Source organism: Eublepharis macularius, chromosome 8 (genome assembly GCF_028583425.1).
Source record: "Eublepharis macularius isolate TG4126 chromosome 8, MPM_Emac_v1.0, whole genome shotgun sequence".
Lineage (NCBI taxonomy): Eukaryota > Metazoa > Chordata > Lepidosauria > Squamata > Eublepharidae > Eublepharis > Eublepharis macularius.
The window spans coordinates 137677757-137700279 of NC_072797.1; the positions used below are offsets into that span (position 1 = coordinate 137677757).

At 41.7% G+C, this 22523-nt stretch overlaps 1 protein-coding gene across 2 annotated transcripts in view; it reads right to left on the reverse strand.

Annotated features, from left to right (window-relative positions):
• Nucleotides 1-1464: 1464 nt before the first annotated feature.
• The window catches only part of PAX5 (paired box 5), a 362503-nt gene continuing 341444 nt past the window's right edge, over nt 1465-22523 (reverse strand). For both annotated transcript variants that reach the window (XM_054987283.1, XM_054987282.1), the window contains 2 exons: nt 17090-17176; nt 1465-1549 (listed from right to left, as the gene is read on the reverse strand). In XM_054987283.1, coding sequence (XP_054843258.1) covers nt 1473-1549; nt 17090-17176 — 164 coding nt within the window. In that variant the 3' untranslated portion in view covers nt 1465-1472. The remainder of the gene's footprint in view (nt 1550-17089; nt 17177-22523) is intronic.

The window sequence follows — 22523 nt, forward strand, 5'->3', positions numbered from 1 at the left end:
GAATTTGTACAATGAATGGAGCAAATTTATTCCTGGTGAAATTATGTTGGCTCCATTTGGGGAAAATACATCATGGCCATGTTGTTTTAGAGGTAAACATCTTCTCTTAGATGAATGAACATCTCAGATTGTTACTGCCCTACTTTCCAGACAGCTTGCTTTTAGAAACCAGAATACTGTTTTGTGGTTTTCATCATAGTCCCAAGATACTACTGTTTGAGAAGACAGGGAGATATCCAACTTCTTGAGTTTTTACATTTAATTCATCCCAGTGTATGTAAGGCTTCGGTTATTTGGAATTTCTTCTTTGACATTTAGTCGAACTTAAAGCCAGAGAGTATGTACCAGTGCTAATTGTGATTACAAATAAGCAGAGCTTTTTTTCTGGGAAAAGAGGTGGTGGAACTCAGTGGGCTGCCCTCTGAGAAAATGGTCACATGGCTGGTGGCCCCGCCCCCTGATCTCCAGACAGAGGGGAGTTGAGATTGCCCTCCGCGCAGCTCAGCGGCGCGGCGGTCAATCTAAACTCCCCTCTGTTTGGAGATCAGGGGGCGGGGCCACCAGCCATGTGACCATTTTCAAGAGATTCCAGAACTCCATTCCCCCGCGTTTCCCCTGAAAAAAAGCCCTGCAAATAAGCATAAATTAATATTCATCAGTTAAAATGTCACTAACTGCCCAGGTCTGTCATTTGCTGGCACGTTCAATGCCAGCATATGGAACACAGGGGCCTCCACAATCATCAGATCAGGATCAAGTATCTAGAAGAACCACCCCAGAAAGAGTCGCAATGAATGTTTACCTGGTTCAGAGCTGGTTTAAAGCTTACTGAATTCTAGGAGTCAGTGCATCCATTTCAAAACACATTTTTTTTTCTAGTGTGTTTTGAGCTCATTGTTCGTTCCATGTTGATGTTTTAGGCTAAACCTCTCCATAGTAACACAAAAGAAGCAAGTTATTTACAGTGGTGCTTTGTCGTTGGAGCAGACTTTTTTTTTCTTTGCGGAGTGCCTCCCAAAATAAACCCCAACTCAGACAGTCTTCTATTGAATCACCAAATCCTGTTAACAATGCACAATAAAGAGATATTTTGAGGAGGACTACTTGACATGAGAACAGTTCCTATTCTCCTGGCATGGTTAGGAGAACTAGAGGCCACTAGTTAGTCCAGGAGCAAGATGGCTGGGCGTAACACCTTGGCAAAGGAGACCCACAAGGAACGTAAGCAAAGCTGTGATTGTTTTGTTTGTTTTACATTTTTATGGGAGATTCAGTTAAGGTCACTAGAATTCCATTGATTAAAAAACAGTAAGTAATAACCAGTTCACCTAGCTGAAAGATTAACATTCCAGCCATTGCTTGGGTTTCCTTTGTCCTTCCTTGTAGTCTGATTTTCTGTGGTTGCATTCTAGGCGGTTCCAGTGGTGTCATGCGGTATGATATGTTTAATAAGTGCTTCTTGGTTCCTCGTGTCAGTGACGATCGTAAGCAGCAGCAGCTGCTGGGGGTGCGGCTCCTCGGGCAGCAGCACTGTAATAGTACGGAGAGCCTAGAAGAGAAGACACAATATCCTGCATGAACCAAACAGCATTAACATGTTCGACAAGCCAATGAGGCAATCAGAGGCAACATGGACAGCCTCTGCAGTGAGTTATTTAGCCCCAGCAACAAGATAGGATCAATATAACTAAAAAGGTTAACAGTACCATCCTAAGCAGAGTTATGCCTAAGTCTACTGATTGGCACTGTAACTGTCATGATTGAGAGCCAAAACAGACGAGACACCTGACACGTGGAGGACACTTATCAGTTTCCTGCAAGTTTCCATGGGAAACGTAGTGAGAAAGAACCTCTGTCAGGGAAAAGAGAGAGAATCCCCCCTCTCTCTAGCTGCTGCTGTCAGTGCGCTTGGCTCCTGAGTGCATTTAGGGGAACAATGAGAGTGCACTGGCAGCAGCAAGAGGCAGCTGAGCCGACTAGATGAGATGCCTAGAGAAAGAACCTCTGCCAGGGAGAAGAGGGATTTTCTCCCTGGCAGAGGTTCTTTCTCACTACATTCCCCATGGAAAGTTGTGGGAAAATGAAGAATGCCCTCCATGTGTCAGGCATCTCGTCTGTTTTGGCTCTCAGTCTAGGGTAAGCCAGTAGGTGCCCTGTGACAGAAACACCTACAAGACAGAGAATGCATGGACAGTCAGAAACTGTCTGTAACTCGTATATCAATAAGCTACCTATCCCTCATCCAGCTTGCATACTTACCAAGCAAAAGTCAGTTGACTGAAATTTAGGTAACACATTCCTAAACAGAGCTATGTCTCTGAGGCCATGGCTTGGTGGCAGAGCACCGGCTTGGCATGCAGAAGGGCCCAGTTTCAATCCCTGGCACCTTCAATTAAAAATATTAGGTAGGAGGTGATATGAAAAGAGCTCAACCTGAAACCCTCGAGAGCCACTCTCAGTCTTGAGGATGGACTTTGATAGTCTGATTCCGGGTAAGGCAACTTCATATATTCACGTATGATATTCTAAGCACATTGACTGCAATGGACATAGAAGGGTGTTATCTCTGTTTAGGGCCGCATTGTTAAGTTACCATGAGAAAAATAACAATTTGTAATAACGGATTTAAATTAAGTTTCTGATTTGCACTTTTTTCACTACATAGGAGGATATTCTACATATAATTTCTTAACTATAATAATAATAACAACAACAACAACAGTAACAACAACATTTGATTTATATATCACCCTTCAGGACAATTTAAATGCCCACTCAGAGCGGTTTACAAAGTATGTTATTATTATCCCCACAATCAACCAACAGAAGGGAACGACTTCCCAATATACTTCAAACCAAACCAAAAGAGCACGCAGGCTCAAGGAAGTCACAGCAACATGCAATTTATGCAATACAAATTAAATAGCTATATCATACAGTCCCAAGTTTGCAGAACCGTAGTGCCCAAACAATGAAATGGTATACTACAATTTCATACAGTATGAGTTCTGCTATTGTAGGGAAAAACTTGGGACTGTATGATATAGCTATTTAATTTGTATTGCATAAATTGCATGTTGCTGTGACTTCCTTGAGCCTGCGTGCTCTTTTGGTTTGGTTTGGATTATTATCCCCACAACAAACACTCTGTGAGGTGGGTGAGGCTGAGAGGGCTCCGAGAGAGCTGTGACTGACCCAAGGTCACCAGCTGGCTTCAAGTGGAGAAGTGGGAAGTCAAACCCGGTTCTCCAGATTAGAGTCCCGCACTCTTACCCACTACAACAAACTGGCTCTTTTTTACTATTCAAAACTGATACATTCTTAATTTAATGAACAAAATCTCCACTCATGATTTGTGCCAAGCTCCTTTAAAATGCCAAGTAGAAATTAGTTAACGCACATGGTTTTTGAAATGTATTTGTTGACGAGATTTTTACCTCATAGGGCCACCAAGGCAGATACCAAATTAAAACGAATGTTATTTTCTGTTTTCTTACTGTGTGTACAAACACAAAGTCTCTCAGTAAGATCAATTTATACTATATATCCCAAACTTTTGAGAAATGAAGGCTGGTAGTTATCTGCTATAGCAATGCTTTTCCAACTAGCTGGTGGGCCTGTGAAAGGAGTATGCTCTGGGCAGAGTGCTGGAATCAAGGGACTCATTCCTGTCAGCAGGGGTCAAGTTTCTTTCTGTTTGGGAAAACTGGCTGAAGGCCAAGCTAGACATTAAAGAGTTCCCATACAGCAGCTGTGGGGAATGTCTCTTTAAAAATGAGGAAGAGCCCGATTTTTCTCGGAACTGTGGCACAGGGGTAGGAGGAGCACGGGAAAATTGCACAGTGGGGGGCACACACTGCAGTTCCAAGGATAATCAGGCTCTCCCTCATTTTTAAAGAGACATTCCCTGCAGCTGCTGTGTGGTTGCAAGGGACAGACTCTTTTTAAAATGTAACGTCTAGTTTGACCCTGAGAATAATAGAATCATATCATAGAATCCTAGAGTTGGAAGGGGCTCTACGAACCATTTAATCCAACTACCTGCCCAATGCAGGCACAGCCTAAAGCATCCCCAGGCTTGACTCAAGCTCTTCTCCCTGGAATCCTAACTTTCCAAATGCAGGGAGAGCTTGTTGTGAAAGAGCATGCCATTTGCCAGGGGCATTCTAAAATTTACAATCCCATGAGTACTATACTGAGGGTTGCCAGGCCCGTATAGGCTCCCAGCTGGAGGAGGGGTCCCGGCACTTACTGGTAGAAAGTCATTCCTGAACTCGGCATGATGACACCGCTTCTGGAAATGATATCATTGTGCTGGCTGTGGGAGTGCTGCATTTCACACATGGACAATTCCTTCAGAACCTGTCTGTTTGGTGCCAAAATTGCCCCCTGTGAAGCACAGGAGCACTCCCACAGCCAGCGCAACAATGCCACTTAGGAACATCGCCATGCCCCACCGGGAGTGTGCCTGCTGCATGCCTGCCCAGGTTGCTTGCTGGGGACAGTCAATTGCTGAGTGACTTGCCACTTCCCACCAAAGGCACTGCGTCAGCCCACCGGGAGTTTCCCCAGCACTGGCTGGCACCTGGGAACCCTAGCTATACCCCCATGCTTCTTCTGCATTATGAATTAGTCTGTTAGAAACAGACAATCAAGCATTACAGCCAAATCAGGTACAGATTATTAATTTCAGAGTACAAATTAAAATATCTTAGACAGATACTAAAAATATACCCCGTTTAATTTTTTTTAAAAAAAATTACACTCTTCCAAATGCTAGTCCCATACAAACAAAAAACATGTAAATCTCCAGAAAGAGAAGTAATGAAATTGTTAACCAGTAAAACCTTCTGTATTGGAGAGGACTCTACTGACAGTTTAAAGGAGGAGAAACGGAGAAATCAATATCGTAGTGACAGACATCATGGAGAAGTCATGAAGTTCAAGACACGTGTAAAGGACCAATATTTCAAACAGATGAGCTCGCAGAAGGAGGCTGGGGGAGCCACTGCGAGTCAAGACTGATGAGAAAGACTTTCTGTATAATACTAAAGGGAGCCAATTGACACATATTTCAAAATAGGAAAGAACTTTTCCCACTGGACACCTTGCTAGCCAGACTAGGGGCAAGGAAAAAAATAACAAACACCTTCCCAACATCATTCCATGAGAATATTTGTAACAAAGGGATATACGCTGACTGGGAATGTTCTTTGGCTCCCCTAAATGAACTGCAATCGCTAAAAGAAATACAGCAGAACTCTAAATAGCACCACGTTCATCTGCCGTAGCAAAAACAACAGAATCTTTTGGTATCATAAAGACTAGCAAACATAATGCGAGATAAGCTTTCCTGGACTGACTATTAGTCAGATATCTGCCAATGTAACTTCATACATCTTATGAAGTAAGATGTATGAAGTTACATTGGCAGATATCTGACCAATAGTGCAATTCTAAGCAGTTACATCTTTCCATTCCCAACGGACCTAGAATTTCTGCTTAGGATTGCACTGTGAGTGAGTTATAAACATAGCAAAACTGTTTTTACACTGTTGCTTCCTCAACAAGCTCACAGCTCATACCTTGGAAGTCTAGTTGGTCTTTAAGGTGCTATCAAAGCTAGATCTTGCAGAGTAACATGTCAACCCACCTGAAACTGGTGACATACATGGTATTTCCCCTATAGGGTTGCCAGGTATTGCCTGGCAAACGGTGGAGGGCAGGGGAGAACACAGAGGCAAGATTTACCTGCTGCTGCAGGCCCTTCCTAATGAAGTTATTATGTTGCTGGTGATGTAATGACATTCTGGAAGTGATGCCACCACATCGTTGGCACACCAGAACAGCTCTGATTTGGGGGCAGAAAGTCTATGGGATTTGCCTAAAAACCATTGCTTCACCAGCAACATTTTAACATCACTTCCAGGTGCAATGAAAATGGTATTAAGTTGCCTGCAATGTGACAACATTACCAATATGCACTCACAGCAGTGGGTAAATTGCCCCAATTGCCCCCTCTATTTCTCTCCTGCTGGCCCAGTAAACAGTAGCAGGGGATAGCAGCTAAGGGTGCCCCACATCCCCAGCGGGGACCTGTCAACCCTCCAGTTTTGTCCTCACAACATCCCTGCGTGGCAAGGTACGCTGAAGGTCATGGTGACCTTGCTAAGTTACATTCCTTGGAGTTTCAGATGCAGCCAGTGACAAAGATGAAGAGTGCATGACTGAAGCAGTTCTCAGAAGCCCATTAACATTCGCTGAGTGTTGAAAGAGACATGAAGACTGAGGGGTGTGGAGAGGATGGTAAAGTTAATGGAAAGTTCAGGGGTGGGGAACAGGATCGTTTCTGAGGACTTTTTTCAACTTTTCCAGCTGGAAAACTAGGAAATCTGGAGGGGAACTGGGGAAAAAATACTCCTATTAAAAAATTCTCTTTTAAAATGTGTGAGATGCTTCTTAAAATATTTTTTCTTTACTTGAAATGTATTCCATGAAAAAGTCTGCAGACTTCTTAACATTTTTCAAATGGAAAAAAATGAGAAATTTGAGGGAGAACCGAAATAACTCCTGTGAAATTGGTTCTGTTGGGGAATGACTGAAATGTTGAAGGCAAGGTTTTACTCAAAATGTGTAGTATGAATCTTTATATAAGACAATCTACAGTATTCCTTTATATACTGTAGCGATATACAACAAACATTTATTGTTTAAATGTGAATAACTGGTAAAAGTGAATATGCTTTGTCTTTAATGATAATACATTATTAAGGGTTCAGTGTTTCGATGTTAAGAAGTATAACTTGATATCTAGATATGCTACTTGCCTACCATACTATATACGTATGAGAGTGTTTTGTTTACTACAGAATTTATTTTCTACTGTCCTTTTCTATTTCTTCCTACCTCTGAGATGGCAAAAATTAAGACACATGCTAAGATATTATAGAGTACAGCAGTCTGCAACTCTCTTCCAAGTATTGGGTATATTTGCAGTTTTCCTTATAGAAAACTAAGACATTTATACTTCTAAATTTCATAATATCTCCAATTTTATATGCAAACTTAGTTGTAGATGGTTGTTGTGGGTTTTCCGGGCTGTATTGCTGTGGTCTACAGCCCGGAAAACCCACAACAACCATCGTTCTCCGGCCGTGAAAGTCTTCGACATTAGTTGTAGAAGATACACATTTTATGCTGTTAAATCAGTAAAATAGGTTTAAATTGGATAGGAAATTAAGTATTGCACATATTTCAATTTTACCCAGATTTAATTTTTTTCCTGAAAAAAATGAGGAAAAATATTTTCCCCTATGGCTTCACCATTTCTGGAAATTTTACATCTCTGTGTGTTGGCGCTGTCTCTCTCAGACTCCTCTACCAGAAATATTTCAGAGAATTATACTGACGCATGCAAGTGGGTCAAGGCCAAAACCTTTCAGCAAACAAAGTCTGAGAAAAGCAAAATGATCAGAGCTCTAGCTATATTAAAAACAACAACAACAAAATCAAAGAGAAGCCAGTATTTTTTTTTTAAACTTTGGCAAAAAAATAATTAAGCTCTTTTGAATCAGCCGCTAGTTCCCATTATTCTCTGAACTTGACCTTCTGTTCCCTTTCTTGCAGCTTGATGTTTTCAACTCCATCTGACTATTAAAGCCCTATTTTTCTTTATAGCTCCCTGGCAGCATTCTTTATATCTTCTATGGTAGACTTTTTTCCCAATTCACTTTTCTGTGGTGGAATCAAAAAGGCTTGTATTTAAAGTGAAAAATGAAAACACCACATTGTAAAACATTCACTCTTCCCCCCTCCCCCCCGTCATCAGACTCTCCTCTAGAATAAACTCATCCATTCTTCTGTCATTTTCCCCTACTTTCTAATTCATATTATCATCAATTTATTTCTTGACACAGTCATTTCTGGCTCATACTTGTTCTCTAATCCTTTTATAGAAACCCATAGAAATACTGATTCTAATCCTAATTGACTGGTTCCAAACCTTTTCACCTTATATGAAGCCATGCCAATATTGACAATCTTATGAACCTTGTCCTCTGTAACAACAGAAACACACACGTGCGTGCGTGCATGCACACACACAGAAGCCCAGGTATATCCAAAAGGGAGCTCTGTCAGGCTCACTTAGATTCCATAAAATACACAAGTCACATCAGTTCAGAAGAGGGAACAGAGCATCAAACAAGATCTGGCCTGATCAACGTCAAGTCGAAAGTAATGAGTTGAAATGGTAAAGAAGTTATTACAACAAACCAGCATGAAATTGAATCATTTTTCTTCATTAGACTGTGTTGTTATTATCCACTTTTAGTGTGTTTGTATTAAGTAGACTTTAAACATACAGGCGTGCTGGGCTTCAGTGGCTGAAACCTCATGGGTGCATGTGCGTATATATTCATAGAAACTATGACAGCCATTCTTGTTTCAAACCTTTTGCACAGTTAGTATCTCAAAGATGCCCAAAATGTACAGTTGTGTCCTAGATTCCCCAGTCATAAGAAAATTCAAACTACAAACTGTTGGTTCCTGAAGTTCTAATTATTTATTATTTCTGCAGTTCCAGGAATGTGCCTGGCTGCTGTCATATACAGAATTTCAGTTAAGCCCCTGGGATCCTGATCTTTCCCCCTTTTCCACTGCAGGTTCCTCTCCCTCTCGCCCACAGTCATTCTTGAAGCTCTTCTGTCTCCTACCCCACACCTGAACACTGTTATGATCCAGATGAAACAAAGGAGATAGTGGCAAAACACAGGGGAAACCGTAAGATTAAATGTGTGTATGGTTTTAGTAAAAAGTGCACGGCTTCAATTGCCTCATTTTGAAACAGAGGCAGCAATTACTCAAGGAAAGTGAGGAACAAAACTCTTTCTGGCTTCAGCAAGAACACAACAGGAAGCCAAAATGTATGAACCTGTGCGTTATTATGACACATAGCAGATGCCAATCAGGTCATTTACAAAGCCACAGGAAGGGGCTCATATACCACAGTGACGGGTTACACAGTCAGGCCCTTCATAACACAAAAGGACTATAAAGCTAAGATTACTAGCATCAGTACACATGGTTTATATTGTCTTTGGGTGTTCTTGTAACTTATGTGCTTATCAGAGGAAATTCAAATTGTAAAGTATGCAAATTGTAAAAAGTCTGAGAGGATAGCTGTAAGTTCGGTCTGTTTTTGCTGTTACAGAAGCCCCCCCAGCGTGGAGTGCAGAACAGACTGTGGAGTAAATAATGATATCGGCATCTATCACACCTGTTAGAAAAGTTGAAGGAACACACAGAGATATCTGTAAGCTATGGAATAAATACACCTGGGGGAAAAAACAAATGTGAGCACAATACCAGAGATCAACTATTTCACAAATTAGCTGAAAGGCTATGCCCATAAGAAAAGAAGGTGTATAAAATCAGAAAAAGCAAATAAAGTACTTGCCCTAAAAAGATTGTTTTTGATGGGGGGGGGGGGCGGAATTTAAATTAAACATTCCACATGAAAAAGTAATTGAAGAGATCTAATTATTTGGCATTCAATTTTTTTAAAAAGTGGTAGAATAAGATTTTTGTTCACCCTATTCTTGTTTTATTCAATATATCTTGCTCATTTTAAAACCCCATTCTAATAGGAAAAAACAGTAGAATTTAAATTAACCAATAAAAGTTTTAAACAGCAATCTTTTGAAGATTGTAGCTGAGGTTGCCTCCTTATTTTGAATTGTTACATAATTTTAAAGTTGACAATGAGGAAATTGAAATTGTCTAAGATTTTCTATTCCTTGGCTCAATCATCAACCAACACGGAGACTGCAACAAGGAAATCAGAAGGAGATTGAGACTTGTAAGAGCAGCTGTGAGGGAGCTAGAAAAGATCCTTAAAGATGTCTCTCTGGGAACCAAGATCAAGATAATCAAAGTATGGTATTCCCATTACGATGTATGGATGTGAAAGTTGAAGAAAGCTGATAGGAAGAAAATGGATTCATTTGAAATGTGGTGCTGGAGGAGAGTTTTGTGGATACCACGGATGGCCAAAAAGACAAATAAGTGGGTTCTAGATCAAATCAAGCCTGAATTCTCCCTAGAAGCTAAAATGACAAAACTGAGGCTATCGTACTTTGGTAACATCATGAGAAGACAAGATTCTCTGGAAAAGTCAATAATGCTAGGAAAAATGGAAGGCAGCAGGAAAAGAGGAAGACCTAAAACAAGAGGGTTTAACACAGTAGAGGAGGCCAAGTCCTCCAGTTTGTAGGATCTGAGCAAGTCTGTTAATGATAGGATGTTTTAGAGGTCTTTCATTCATAGGGTAGCCGTAGGTTGAAGGCGACTTGATGGCACATCACACATACAATGAGCTCAGCTTCCTACTGAGCTCATGGCAGTAGTGGGATTTGAACCAGTAGAGTGCTGATTCACAGCCAAATCACTTAACCACTGTGCTACAGCAGCTTTCAAATGGCCAAGATATGCCTGAGAATGCAATAGCTATTGAACCCATTACATAAGCCTGCCCCACCCAGTTGGTACAACATCATGAGAAAAGCTGAAATTGGGAGGGAAAGTCCCTTGAAATCTGCATGTGCACAATACTCACACACAGGCTAAAGCCATGTTGAAGCAGTTCTTTGGGCATGTCTACATGTTAAGGAGGAAACTGAAGACTGAAAATGAGTAGGAAAGAAGTGAGTGGGAGTAATTCCCTTGGCAACTTAGGCAGGGATTGTCTGAACTCTGTCTGAACTCCTGCTGTTGCCCTGGAAACCCCAATCTAAGCCCAATTTAGCTTGATAGGCAGGTCTTCCTTTCAAGTGTGGAGCTCCAAATTTGTTACAAGGGAGCAAAGAGCAGGGGTGGGGCTCCCAGCTCTGGCTTAGTTTGCAGACAGTGGAGAAGGAGATACAGTTGCTGTTGGCATTTTGATAGAGTGCATTGGAGCTTGAATTTTTTTTGTGTGTGGTGGTATAGGGATCTACCCCTTCAAGTTCCAGGGCTGCTGCCAGGCTCTGGGCCAAGCTATTATTTATTATTGGTACCTTTCCTGGTGCCTGCTCAGGTCAGGTTTCTGGGAGTGGTGCAGTAGGGATCTTGACTTGGATGATGGCTGGAGGAGAGCCTGCTGGCCCCCATGAACAGCCAACCACGAACATGTTTGTGAACAGGGCCATGTTCGTGGTTGTTCGTGAGTCCCTGATCGTGGTTGGCAACGAACAACGAACATCATGTTCGGGGTTTTTTTTCCTGTTCGTGCCCATCTCTACATAGGACGATGCTGGCTCTGCCTCATTATAATGGAGGTTATATGTACAAATCCATCTGGCCAATGTAGTTACACTTCTAAGGGGCAGCTCACAGTTGCACGGTCATCACGGAATGAGTGATGCATCAAGCCACCACGCATAGAGTTTTTTAAGCTATATGTGTAACTTGAAGTATAGCACTCACCAATGAAGTCATTTCACACATTCAGACTTGGTTTATGTATGCAACAGAATGTGGTGGGAAATAGATGACAGCCTCTTGGGTTGCTCAAATGTGTCATGTGACTTCAGAGTGCAAGTGGAAGGCCACATTTTTCTCTTATGTTTTTTTCAAAAAAAACCTTTCCCTCAACAGCAGTCCATTTACTTATATTGTCAAACAAAATAAAAAATATTCCCTGCAAATAGAAAAACAGTACAACAGGGAGTAGGTGGAGTGGCAATCTTTTGCTCCAATTTGCTAGCTTTTAACTTGCATTGGAGATGTGGCATTTTAAATTTTAAACTTGCATTTCAAATGTTTAGAATGCATCCCCTGCCTATAGTTTCAACTGGTACAGTGTACTCTACCACCTTGGCTGCATGTGTAGACAAGGCTGTCATTCATCATGCTATCTACTTAAGCAAGTGATGTGCATGCATCTGTGAAACCACACATTTGAAGCTAGGGACTGTCTCTTTCACGTGTTTCACATCCACATGGATTGATACTACAATCTGCTCTATTTGGGGCTATGGATTTTGTAGAATTGAGGGGCAGTAATCCATAGTAAACGCGTGACAGACAGGTGGAAGGCAGTAGAGAAAGAGGAAGAACCAGCATGAGACGGATTGACTCAATAAAGGCAGCCACAGCCTTCAGATTGCAAGACCTGAGCAAAGCTGCTAATGATAGGACGTTTTGGAGGTTGTTATAATTCATGGGGATGCCATAAATTGGAAACAACTTGATGGCACATGACACACACAATCCATAGCAGCGGGAGTGTTGGACTTGGATGGGGAAGGTCTAGGGTTGCCAGGTCCCATCCCCTCCTGGCAGAGGAAGGGGCACCTGGCACTCACCGTGGAGATCATCGATATGAGCATGTGTGCTTCCGGAGAGGGTGTGGTGATGTCACTTCCAGAAGTGCTCGGTGGGAGTGAGCCCGCTTCATGCTGGCCCATGAAGTTTTAGCCTCCTGGGTCCATTCCCTGGATCTTTCCCACCCACCGGCCAGGTGAGTGGTGGCAGGGGGCAAAGGCTGGGAGCAGGAGATGCTCCCACCCCCACTGGGGAACTGACAGCCCTCGGAAGGTCCATGTTCAAGTCTGCATCTGCCATGGAAGTTTGCCAGCTGGGCCAGTTGTTCTCTCTCAGCCTAACCTACCTCACAGGATTATTGTTGAGAGGATACAATGGAAGGGAGAGAAACAATGTATGCCACTCTAAGCTACTTGGAGTTAGGCTAGGATAAAAAATGCACCAGGTAAAATAATAATAAATATACATATTTCAGCTGACATTGAATAGCGTATCAGGTGAAACAAAGGGGAAATAGAAAAACATTCCTGATTTTGGCTGGGAGTAACAACAGAATGGGAGCCGTGGTAAAGGGCCATTTTGCACTGCTAAAAACAGTGTGATACAGAACACCGTAACTATCAATTGCTCCCAAAGGATTTACTTAAAGGCAAAAAATATGATGGGTAAAAAGCTTAGGTGGCTCAATTACTTAGGGACTCAATTACTTAAAACAAAGAAACTGATTTTTTTTTCTAAAAGTGACAAAAATTCAAAATTATTTCTCTGCTAAAGGTCGCTCATAGCAACCTTTCCATCCATAAATCTAAAAGTCTCTAAGGCACAATATCTCTCTGCTAGAGAGGTGACAATTAATTGGTATTTTACTTACCTCATCCACATAGATTATGCAAGGAAATTCTAATCACCATGTGCTACACACATGTAAGGTCAAGACGGGCCAGATTTTGACAGTGGCGCGAAATGAATGTGGCTTATTCTCCTTTGTCAAATGGGAGGAAGATGGTGCTACTCTGGGATTTGCTGCCTGGAGAGCCTGAAAAGATACTTGCAGAACCAATGAGATTCTGCCTTACTACAAAAGTGTGTATTTCTGGAACGTGGCACCTAACACATAGCAAAGTTTTAAAGGGTTTGAGAAACGTTTCCTGCATTGTGTTATAATAACATGATGCCACACAGGTCCTAGATTTTAAAAAATCAAAATGAAACACTCAGGAGACTTGGGAATGGAGTACCTAGAAGAAACGCTCATGGTTTAGAAAAATAAGAGCTAAACTGGATTGTTCAATAGCATCATGAATGCTGACAAATATGTGGTGAGAATGTATTCAGGATATGACATGGAGAAATATATCTATGGTTTCAGCAAAATGTTGGCTTCTCCTCTACACACACACCCAATCGCACCATTGTGTGCATTCTTAGACAGTGTGTGTGTGTTATGTGCCATCAAGTCGCCTCCGACCTATGGCAACCCTATGAAGGAAAGACCTCCAAAATGTCCTATTATTAACAGATTTGCACAGATCCTGCAAACTGGATAATGTCGCTTCTTTAATTGAGCCAAGCCATCTCGTTTTAGGTCTTCCTCTTTTCCTACTGCCTTCCACTTTTCCTAGCATTATTGACTTTTTCAGAGAATCTTGTCTTCTCACAATGTTACCAAAGTACGATAGCCTCAGTTTTGCCATTTTAGCTTCTATAGGATATTTGAAATCCACATGGTGGCCTAGCAAATTCTGTAATGTATGCCAGCTTACCTGCCATTACTGTATTCTGCATTTTGTACTGGTCATGGCTGTTTGCCAGAATTATATTCTGTATACTGTGTAGGTCATCTGAGAGTGTCTTAAATGCTAACATAAAATGCAGGAGAGCCAGTGGAGCCTTCCAGTATCTGTTGAAACTGTTTACTTTCACTTTTCTAGCAAGTGTCCTTGGAGGCGAGCTACGATGTATCTTTTCCCAGAGACTGGGACTTTGTACTCTGTCTAGTCTAAACTAATCAGTTCCCATGTAACTTCTTTGGGGTTTCGTGCCAGAATGTCAACGGACCCAAAGAGTAGGCCGTTTCCCTATAATTAGTAATGCCTTTGTTTAAATTGTCACTTCTGCCAATTGCTACCTTTGTGTGAACACCTTGAACTGCATAGATCTCTAATAAAGGTGCTTCAACTGGAACACCTGTGTGTTAACTGTGGAGAACTTGAAGGGACCTAACTGCCAGGGACTGACAAATTCTGTAGATAGCAAATAAAGGGGTTGAAAAATTCTTCACTTACTTACAAACACTTTTTTCTGTATCTCTGTCACCTGTATTCTGATTTTGCATTTTTTACATTTTTATCATATTACAAATGTGTATCAGATGAAAACTGAATGGAGAAACACGTCATATGCACAGATCACTCTACCAAAGTGTTTTCAACTGTAGAAAATTATCATCTCTCTCTGTCCTAAAGAATAATAGCATAACAACACTGTAGTCCTAAACACATGGGCCCCATTGGCATTAGAAAGACTTCTAAATAAGAATTAAAACATGTAATGGGTTGTGGGTTCCTTACAGTTCCAGTCTAGTCACTCTGGCATATAAGAGTTCGCCTCAGCAAGCTTACACGTTGTTCACCACTCACAAGGTTGTATCATCAGCGTCACAACAGAATTTCTGGAAAGTGACCTCAGATGCCTTAAGCATAATGGTATATGCTCTGCCATACTATGGCACTTTGTCCTGCATTCTTGCATTTGCATCAGTGCCTGAAAAGCTCTAGCTCAGGGCGAGATGAGTCAGAAATCATGCTAGAAAGACGCTATACTTCCGGAAGTTTAGCAAATGTTTACCGCGATGCCGGGACTTGCCGGGATGTGTGGCTTTGCCCCAGGTTAAAACAGGGACCTGAAACAAAATCTAGGTGAGCTTGTTCCTCACCTAGTTCTTAATCTCAGTGCTACGGGGCAATTTCCCTATTACCCGTAGGCTGTAGCCCAAATGGAAGCAAGCAGCAAGTCCCTTACTTCCTTTTGAGCTCTCACCAAGCCGAATAAAAGCTTATGCCTCTGCTCTCATGGTTGCATGAAGGTAGCATACATGCACAGTCCTAAATCTGCATGTCCTTGGGGTTCTTTGGGGAAGAAAAGGAGAAAGGGTTTTTCCCACATACATTGTATTTCCCTCTGGGTATGCAAAAAGCTCCCACTGGTTTTTGGGTGTTTCCATTTTGTCACGGTAATAAATTACCTATGGCTACTCTTTTTAGCATTAGAGGGAACATGAGAGGGACCTGTGACTTTATGGGAGAGAGGAAATCCCATTCCCCCACCTCTCCAAACCATGCTTCTCCCCCCTACAACTCCCCCTTCCCGTTCTCCCACTGGCTCCTTCCCTCCCTTTACTACCACCATCCAGACTGGCTCCACTTCCTTCTCCCTTTACCTTCTTCTCCTCTTTGTTCTGGTGACTGATTCTACAATATCAGGAACTATTTTGGGGTTGCCACAGGAACTCACTACGCAGCCTGAATTCTGGGGAGTCTTTTTTTATGTTTGAGCATTCACAGACATCATTCTTAATGTTTTGGGGAAGGGTTACCTCCACATTATTTTATCTTTTACAAAATCAATTTTTCTCCAGGAAACATGGGAAGTTCAGAAAACCTAGTTTGCAGAACCCTAAACTGGAGTCATAATAACTAGTCCTGTTATGCTGATGTTTTTAATCCATACAGGAGCCAGCCCATATACGTCCTGTCATGGTGCTGCTTTTTCCTTTTTCTTGTTGGTTTTAGTTTTTTTTCCTCCAAATTCTGTTTATTGTTTTCAAAATCTCAACAATACAAATAACTTTTACAAGAATAGGTATCTATAAACAATTATTATATTCAGTATGTTTTCTACATTATTATACATTCATATAATCATAAATAACATATATCTACAATTCGTATACAATCATTTAGCAAATATTATATCTTACTGTATTGAATATCCGTCCTGTTATGTGCTATTGTATCTGAGCATGTGGAAGTGGATGTGTAGAAACAGTAGAGGAGATATAGAGGGAATATATACTTCTAATTTATCACAGATCTAGACCTTTAAGTCTTTTGGGGATTTGTTGTTGTTTCATTAGGTATTCTAAGACTGGGTACCAGCTTGGTATAAAGTCTCTTGATGTCACCTGGGGGTTTATACATGAGAGATTATCTGTAATGGCAGCCATAGTATAATTGTTCCATATTTTTTTTATGCCATAGAGAAAGATCTGGAGCATTTACATTTTTCCAGAAAGTGGCAATGATTGCTTTGGTAGTTCATGTCTTACTTAATCTTCTTACCTCCTGTTAATGCCCATGTGTTTAGGAGCAATGTCTCTAATGAAATGGGAATATGCATGCCTGTGATTGTTTTGATTTCATTTAGAACTCTTTCCCAGAATGTTGCTACTTTGGGACAGTATAGCTAGCAGTGAAGGTAATCTATCTCACCACATTGCTTCCAGCAGGTCAGACTGGCGTCTGGTATGACATGGGGTTGGTTTTAGTTTTGATGAAAAAGCTTCAATTCATGCTCTCTTTTTTTTAACTAAGTTAAGTACATTGGCATTGGGTTGGATGTTCTGTTATTTGCATCGATAACAGTTTCATTTGCTGCAAAGCTGGCATATAAACATGCATTCCCAATCCCTACCCTACACATCTTTCCTGGATACGGCTGCAGTTCCATGGTTGCCCTCCTATCTTTTAGACTACGATGCTCCATTTATAAGGAAAAGGAAATTTACCTAACAATCCAGGATTGGGAAATCTCCACGAATCATTGTATGTTGAATACTGTGGGTGGCTGTATGGGCTTCCGGAAAATTCACTCCCTGAAGAAAAGAGAAAAAGAAGACACAAAATAATTTAGAGAAACAGAGTTTGTTTTTTAAAAGGTTATGTTCTAGCAGGTGGCTTGATATATTTGCCAAGGGAAAAAAGCATTGTACATCTTTAAAAGCAAACTATGGTTATCCGTCATAATTTGGCTTGTAACAACTTACTTGCACCAAGCCCTACAGAAAGGAAGCCGTTTTAAAGATCTGACACTTCACTTATAACATTGTGAACTATCCTGACAAAGTTAAGCAGTGAATTTTTCTATGCAGTACTCTTTATAAACTGAATTACAACTGATGCATTAAAGATTGCTTTAATGCATTTTACAACCAAGCAATAAACAACTTAGTATTAAAAATATTTTGAGTTTGATTTCATGCCATTTTAAAGGAAACGGGCTGGGGTGGCCCTGGTGATTGTTAGTAGCCACCAGGTATATTTATTTACTTTATTTATACCCCGCTTTTTTCCCCAGTGGGGACTCACGGTGATTTACATCATTCTCCTCTAGGCCCACCATACTTTCCCCAGTGACCTTAATAGCCAACTCACCTTTGCTTCTGAGGAATAATTTTAAAGCAGAAAATAGTTTGGTCTTTTAAAAATAGTAGTGATTTTCTACCAACAATCTTAGAAAACTACTGAAAAAAAATTTCTGTTTTTGGCACTGGATTGGTACTGCGGCTCTTGATTATTAGAGTAACTTACAAGAAAACACTTAAGTTCTTATTATTTATAACTGATGCCTTCAGTGTGCATCATCCCAAGTGGCTACAATCTTGAGAATAAGGAGGGAGATTAAATAATGGAAGGGAGATGGAATAATATTCTACTATTTCAGCTATACATTTAAGCTTTGGTGCAGAATGGCAACTAAAGGGTTGTGCCAAAGACTACACAGAAAAAGTTTGTTCTGGGGAGAGACTTAAAGGAAGAGGAGAGGTGCCGTCATGCAGGACTTCTGGAAGGCAACTCCAGGCATGCTCAAGACAAATGAAATCATATTTCCATTTTTTAAAAAACCTGCCAGGAGACAGGGTAAGCATAGAAGTGACACTGAGGACTTCCGTTAATGGCAGATTAAGCACAGAATGTTTTAAGGAGCTGTTCACCAAGTCATCCTCTATGGCATTTTCTCAACACAACCCCACCAGATGTACATGACCATTTGCCCTTGTTCCAGCATACTCTGAGGTGAGGCAGTTGCCAAGGCCCAGAGCTTCCAGTTGAGCCCCTGCAGCTGCCCCCACCAACTCACCTCCCCGCTGCCCATCTATTTGTTGTGAGCCCTCCCACCACCCACATTTCCAGCTGCATACACTGCCCAGCACAATCAGGAAAGGGTGGACAAGAACTAGGCAGGCTGGCAAATAAGTGAGTGGGGGGACGGCTAAAAACAGCAGGGGGGGCTGAAAACATAGGCTGCTGGGCAGGGTGGTGTGAACAGGAGGGCACAGGGGCAAGCAAAGGAGGGTAGGATAGCCCCAAGCAGTCTCTGCTCAGGGCCCTCCAAAATCTGGAATGACCCAGACTGGTGCACACAGTACATGGATATAGTAATGCCCTCAATTGTAATGGCAATAAAGATATTTCAGCATGAAACGATGAGTGATGGAGGTGTCAAATCTACCTCTTTCATTTTCACCTGCCCTTCCTTCAAGGATCTCAGAGTAGCAGACACGATTCTCCTTTTCTCTATTTCGCCCTTACAAAAAAAATCATATGAAGTATGAAAAGAAAGGCTGATGAAGGCTGAAAAGAAAGGGTGTGGGTCAAGCTCATCCAGTGACATTCATGTCTGAGGAGTCATTTGAACCTGTGCTTCTTCAGTCTGGCTTTCTGAAATGATGCTTGGTCTATACTCACAGAAATAACACAAAGAAAATAAAATTAATCTAAAGGGCACAAAGATGGCTTATTATATTGATATGTTCATCACATAGAGAATAACATGAGGTGGTAGATGTGGCCAAGGCAGAGTATAAAAAAGACTCTCTCCTTCCACATACGTTAATAATGCAATCCTAAGTAGACTTTCTGGGGAAAACCCCATTGAGTTGCTTAAGATTGCACTGTAAAGTGCTACTGTTATGTATCAGTCAAGCTTCTCTCTCAAACAAGGATACTGAAGCCTGCGCTATCATTGGTTATGTATTGCTGGTAGCAGCCAATCAGGGCAGCATGATAAAGACCAATCACTGTACTGTAAATAAGTTATAATGTATATAGTTGAGGCAAATGAGGGTTTCCAGTTATGCATGTTCTTATTGGGTGATAATATAGTTGGGGCGTGGTTTAGGGGTTGAAGTTGTGTATATCTTTGCGGCTTGCCGCCTATGCTTTCAGTGATGTTCCTGACGAATAAAGAACTTGTTGAAATCACTCCAGCGTCTGAACCCACTATATAATAGTCTCCACAGATTAAAAGGAAGGAAGGAAGGAAGGAAGGAAGGAAGGAAGGAAGGAAGGAAGGAAGGAAGGAAGGAAGGAAGGAAGGAAGGAAGGAAGGAAGGAAGGAAGGAAGGAAAAAAGTATCGATATATGATCCCAGGTAAGGGTACACGGTGGTGTTTCCCACAAGCCTAAAATTCCTCATAGCCTTAAAATGTATAGCAAGTCCATCTACTGAACTTAGAGGGGAACTACAAGTTTTGCGTATTTGTGCAAGTGTGCAAACTTACACATTTTCCCATTAGCTGTCTGTGCACTCACTCACGCAGTCACACAGCTCTTAATCCTATGGATGGATGGGCACAAGTGTTACTCCAGGTCCTGTGAGACTGGGGGATTGAATCCCATGTTGCACCTCATCTTTGTGCATGCAGATAGGAAGGGGAGGGCAGCTTGTTACCAGCGGCCACCCCCCCCCAGCTCAGTCTTCCAGGTACAGCCATGCTAGAGCTGCTTTGCAGGAGGGCAGTATGATGGGCAGACTGACCAGGCACCAGGACTTGCAGCTCCCTTCCTGCTCACTCAGAGCCAAGCTACAAGTGATGCCTGACACAGGTTGGACACTTGTCAGCTTCCCTCAAGTTTTGATGGGAAATGTAGGCATCCTGGTCTTGCAGCTGTAAAGCAGAGCCAAGCTGTAAAACCAGGACGCCTACAGTTCCCATCAAAACTTGAGGTAAACTGACAAGTGTCCAACCTGTGTAGGGCGTCACTTGTAGCTTGGCTCTCACTTGTAAGTTTTCCCATTAACACAACCTGCAGCTGATGACATGACACAAGGAACACACAGATAGGTTTATGAGTGATGGAGGTGTCTTTTCACACCTCCTAAAATTTGTGTTTGCAACAATTATGGGTAGGAGGTGGTACAAAAGAAACAGGGAAAGGATGGCTGTAATACATAATTCAAACATGTTCAATTATTCTAGAAAAGCTATATGTAAAATATTTTATTGGGGATTGTTTAACACTCTTGTTATGCACACACTTGTGCCTTAGGTGTCCCTCTCCCCAATCACAATAAGAGACACACACACCACGGAGTCCTGTAGAATGAAGCAATATATGATTGTTTAATTTAAACAATGGAGGAGCCCTTTTACACAGGAGTAGGTGGTCTCCTTGTGTCCAAAGCTCATCAAAGCTACAATAGAAGTGCAAAGCAATTTATACCCTCAGGTTAATTATAATAATATCACAATATTCTAATATTTGTTATCTTATTGGCTTGCAGTCTTTGACACAGGTGTCTAGGGTTAATTTGACTGGAAGAGCAAGTTTAGGTCAGCTACTTAATTGGGGGATACCCATTAGCCCTCAAGCACTACACGATATGACTACTTTCTTCAACTGAGGGCCTTTCAATATCTTTATCAATGGACGCATGGACCAGTGAATGCACAGAGACAACACATGATGACGATTGGACTCTCTAAAGTATTGCCTGCACAAGAATGTTTTCAGTTTCCGGCATGAACAAGGCAAGGAGGAGGCTGCTTTGATGTGTCCCACGGCCACTCCCTGAAATGCAACGAGACATATCCCCTTGGACATGAGAAGGAGAATGTGGAACTACCTGCAGGCTGGTTCATGTTATGTGGAACTGTAGCTTTCTCTTATATTCCTGAATATTCTATGGGAGGACATTGCACCATAGGGAGACTAACGCCATTACTGGTCCCCTGGAAGAAAGAGATAAACAGACCCTTGTCCTCCTGCAACAAAAGGACTCTAGTAATTGATGACCACTGTGATCCCAAACTAGCACTTATCACCATCACTGAAGCAACACTTTTAGCAGGATGGACTGGCCTGCCTAGTGGCTAAAGGAATGAATGAGATGCCCCAAGCACTGGCAGGACTGCTTCAAGATCTTCAAGCAACAGAGAGAGCGAAACTACAAAACCGTATGACTGTTGACTTTTTGCTTTTGAAATCCAACCATGGTTGTGAAGACTTTGATGGAATGTGCTGTTTGAGGCAGTTTTGTACGCAATTAAATTCTCACTTGCAGTGCAGACAGAGGCAGATGTACGGTGATCCCAGAAGGAAGGCAGCATTACAGAGGGGTAGAGGGAGGCATTTGGCACACCAAGAAAGCCATGAGCTTGATCATGACAGTGAGACTTAGGCACAAAAACCTATCAGCAGAAGGACAACTTGTTTGACTGGGAGCACTGGGAAACGTCTATGTCAGTTTAATATATCCGGATGTTTCTTGACGCTCTTCTCTTTCTTCTAATCTCTTTGAACTCTAAACCAGATAACCAAGACCCAGAATAATGAAGACTAACTAACTGTAATGAGTATGAATGGACATTGGGTGATTCTGCACGAATGGTTTTCCCTGCTGCAGCTTCTAAATGACCTCGATTTTTTCTTGTGTTTCCACACGTGGGAAGACAATCCTAGCAGCAGATTCGAAGTCACTGCACGTTTTGTCCGGTTTTTTTCCATCCTGCTTTCCCCCGACTTATTTGTCCATGCGCAGCAGATTAGGGATTTTAATAATGCGGAATTCTTTATCCGACGTTCTCCCCACCCTTGCCCTTTTCTCTCGCCCTTCGAATCAACTTAATTTGATTGGCCAATTATGTTTTCTAAGCTACACCCACTACCCTTTCCCTTCCCCTCTTTTTTTTAAAAAAAAAATGTAAAAAAACGTTGCAACGTTTCTACAAATCTATGCAGAAACATATCCTGTGTCACATGACAACAGCTGACCAATAACAAGTCCATTTTACAACACGCCAAATTTGTTACTTGTTGCTCGCTGCCAGCTGCCAGCTTCTGAGGTAGAGTGAAAGTGTGATGGAGGGACTTCAGCGTTCAACTAGTGGTCTAGGCATTTCATGGAGGGAGAAAGAGACCGTCCTCAACACAACACCT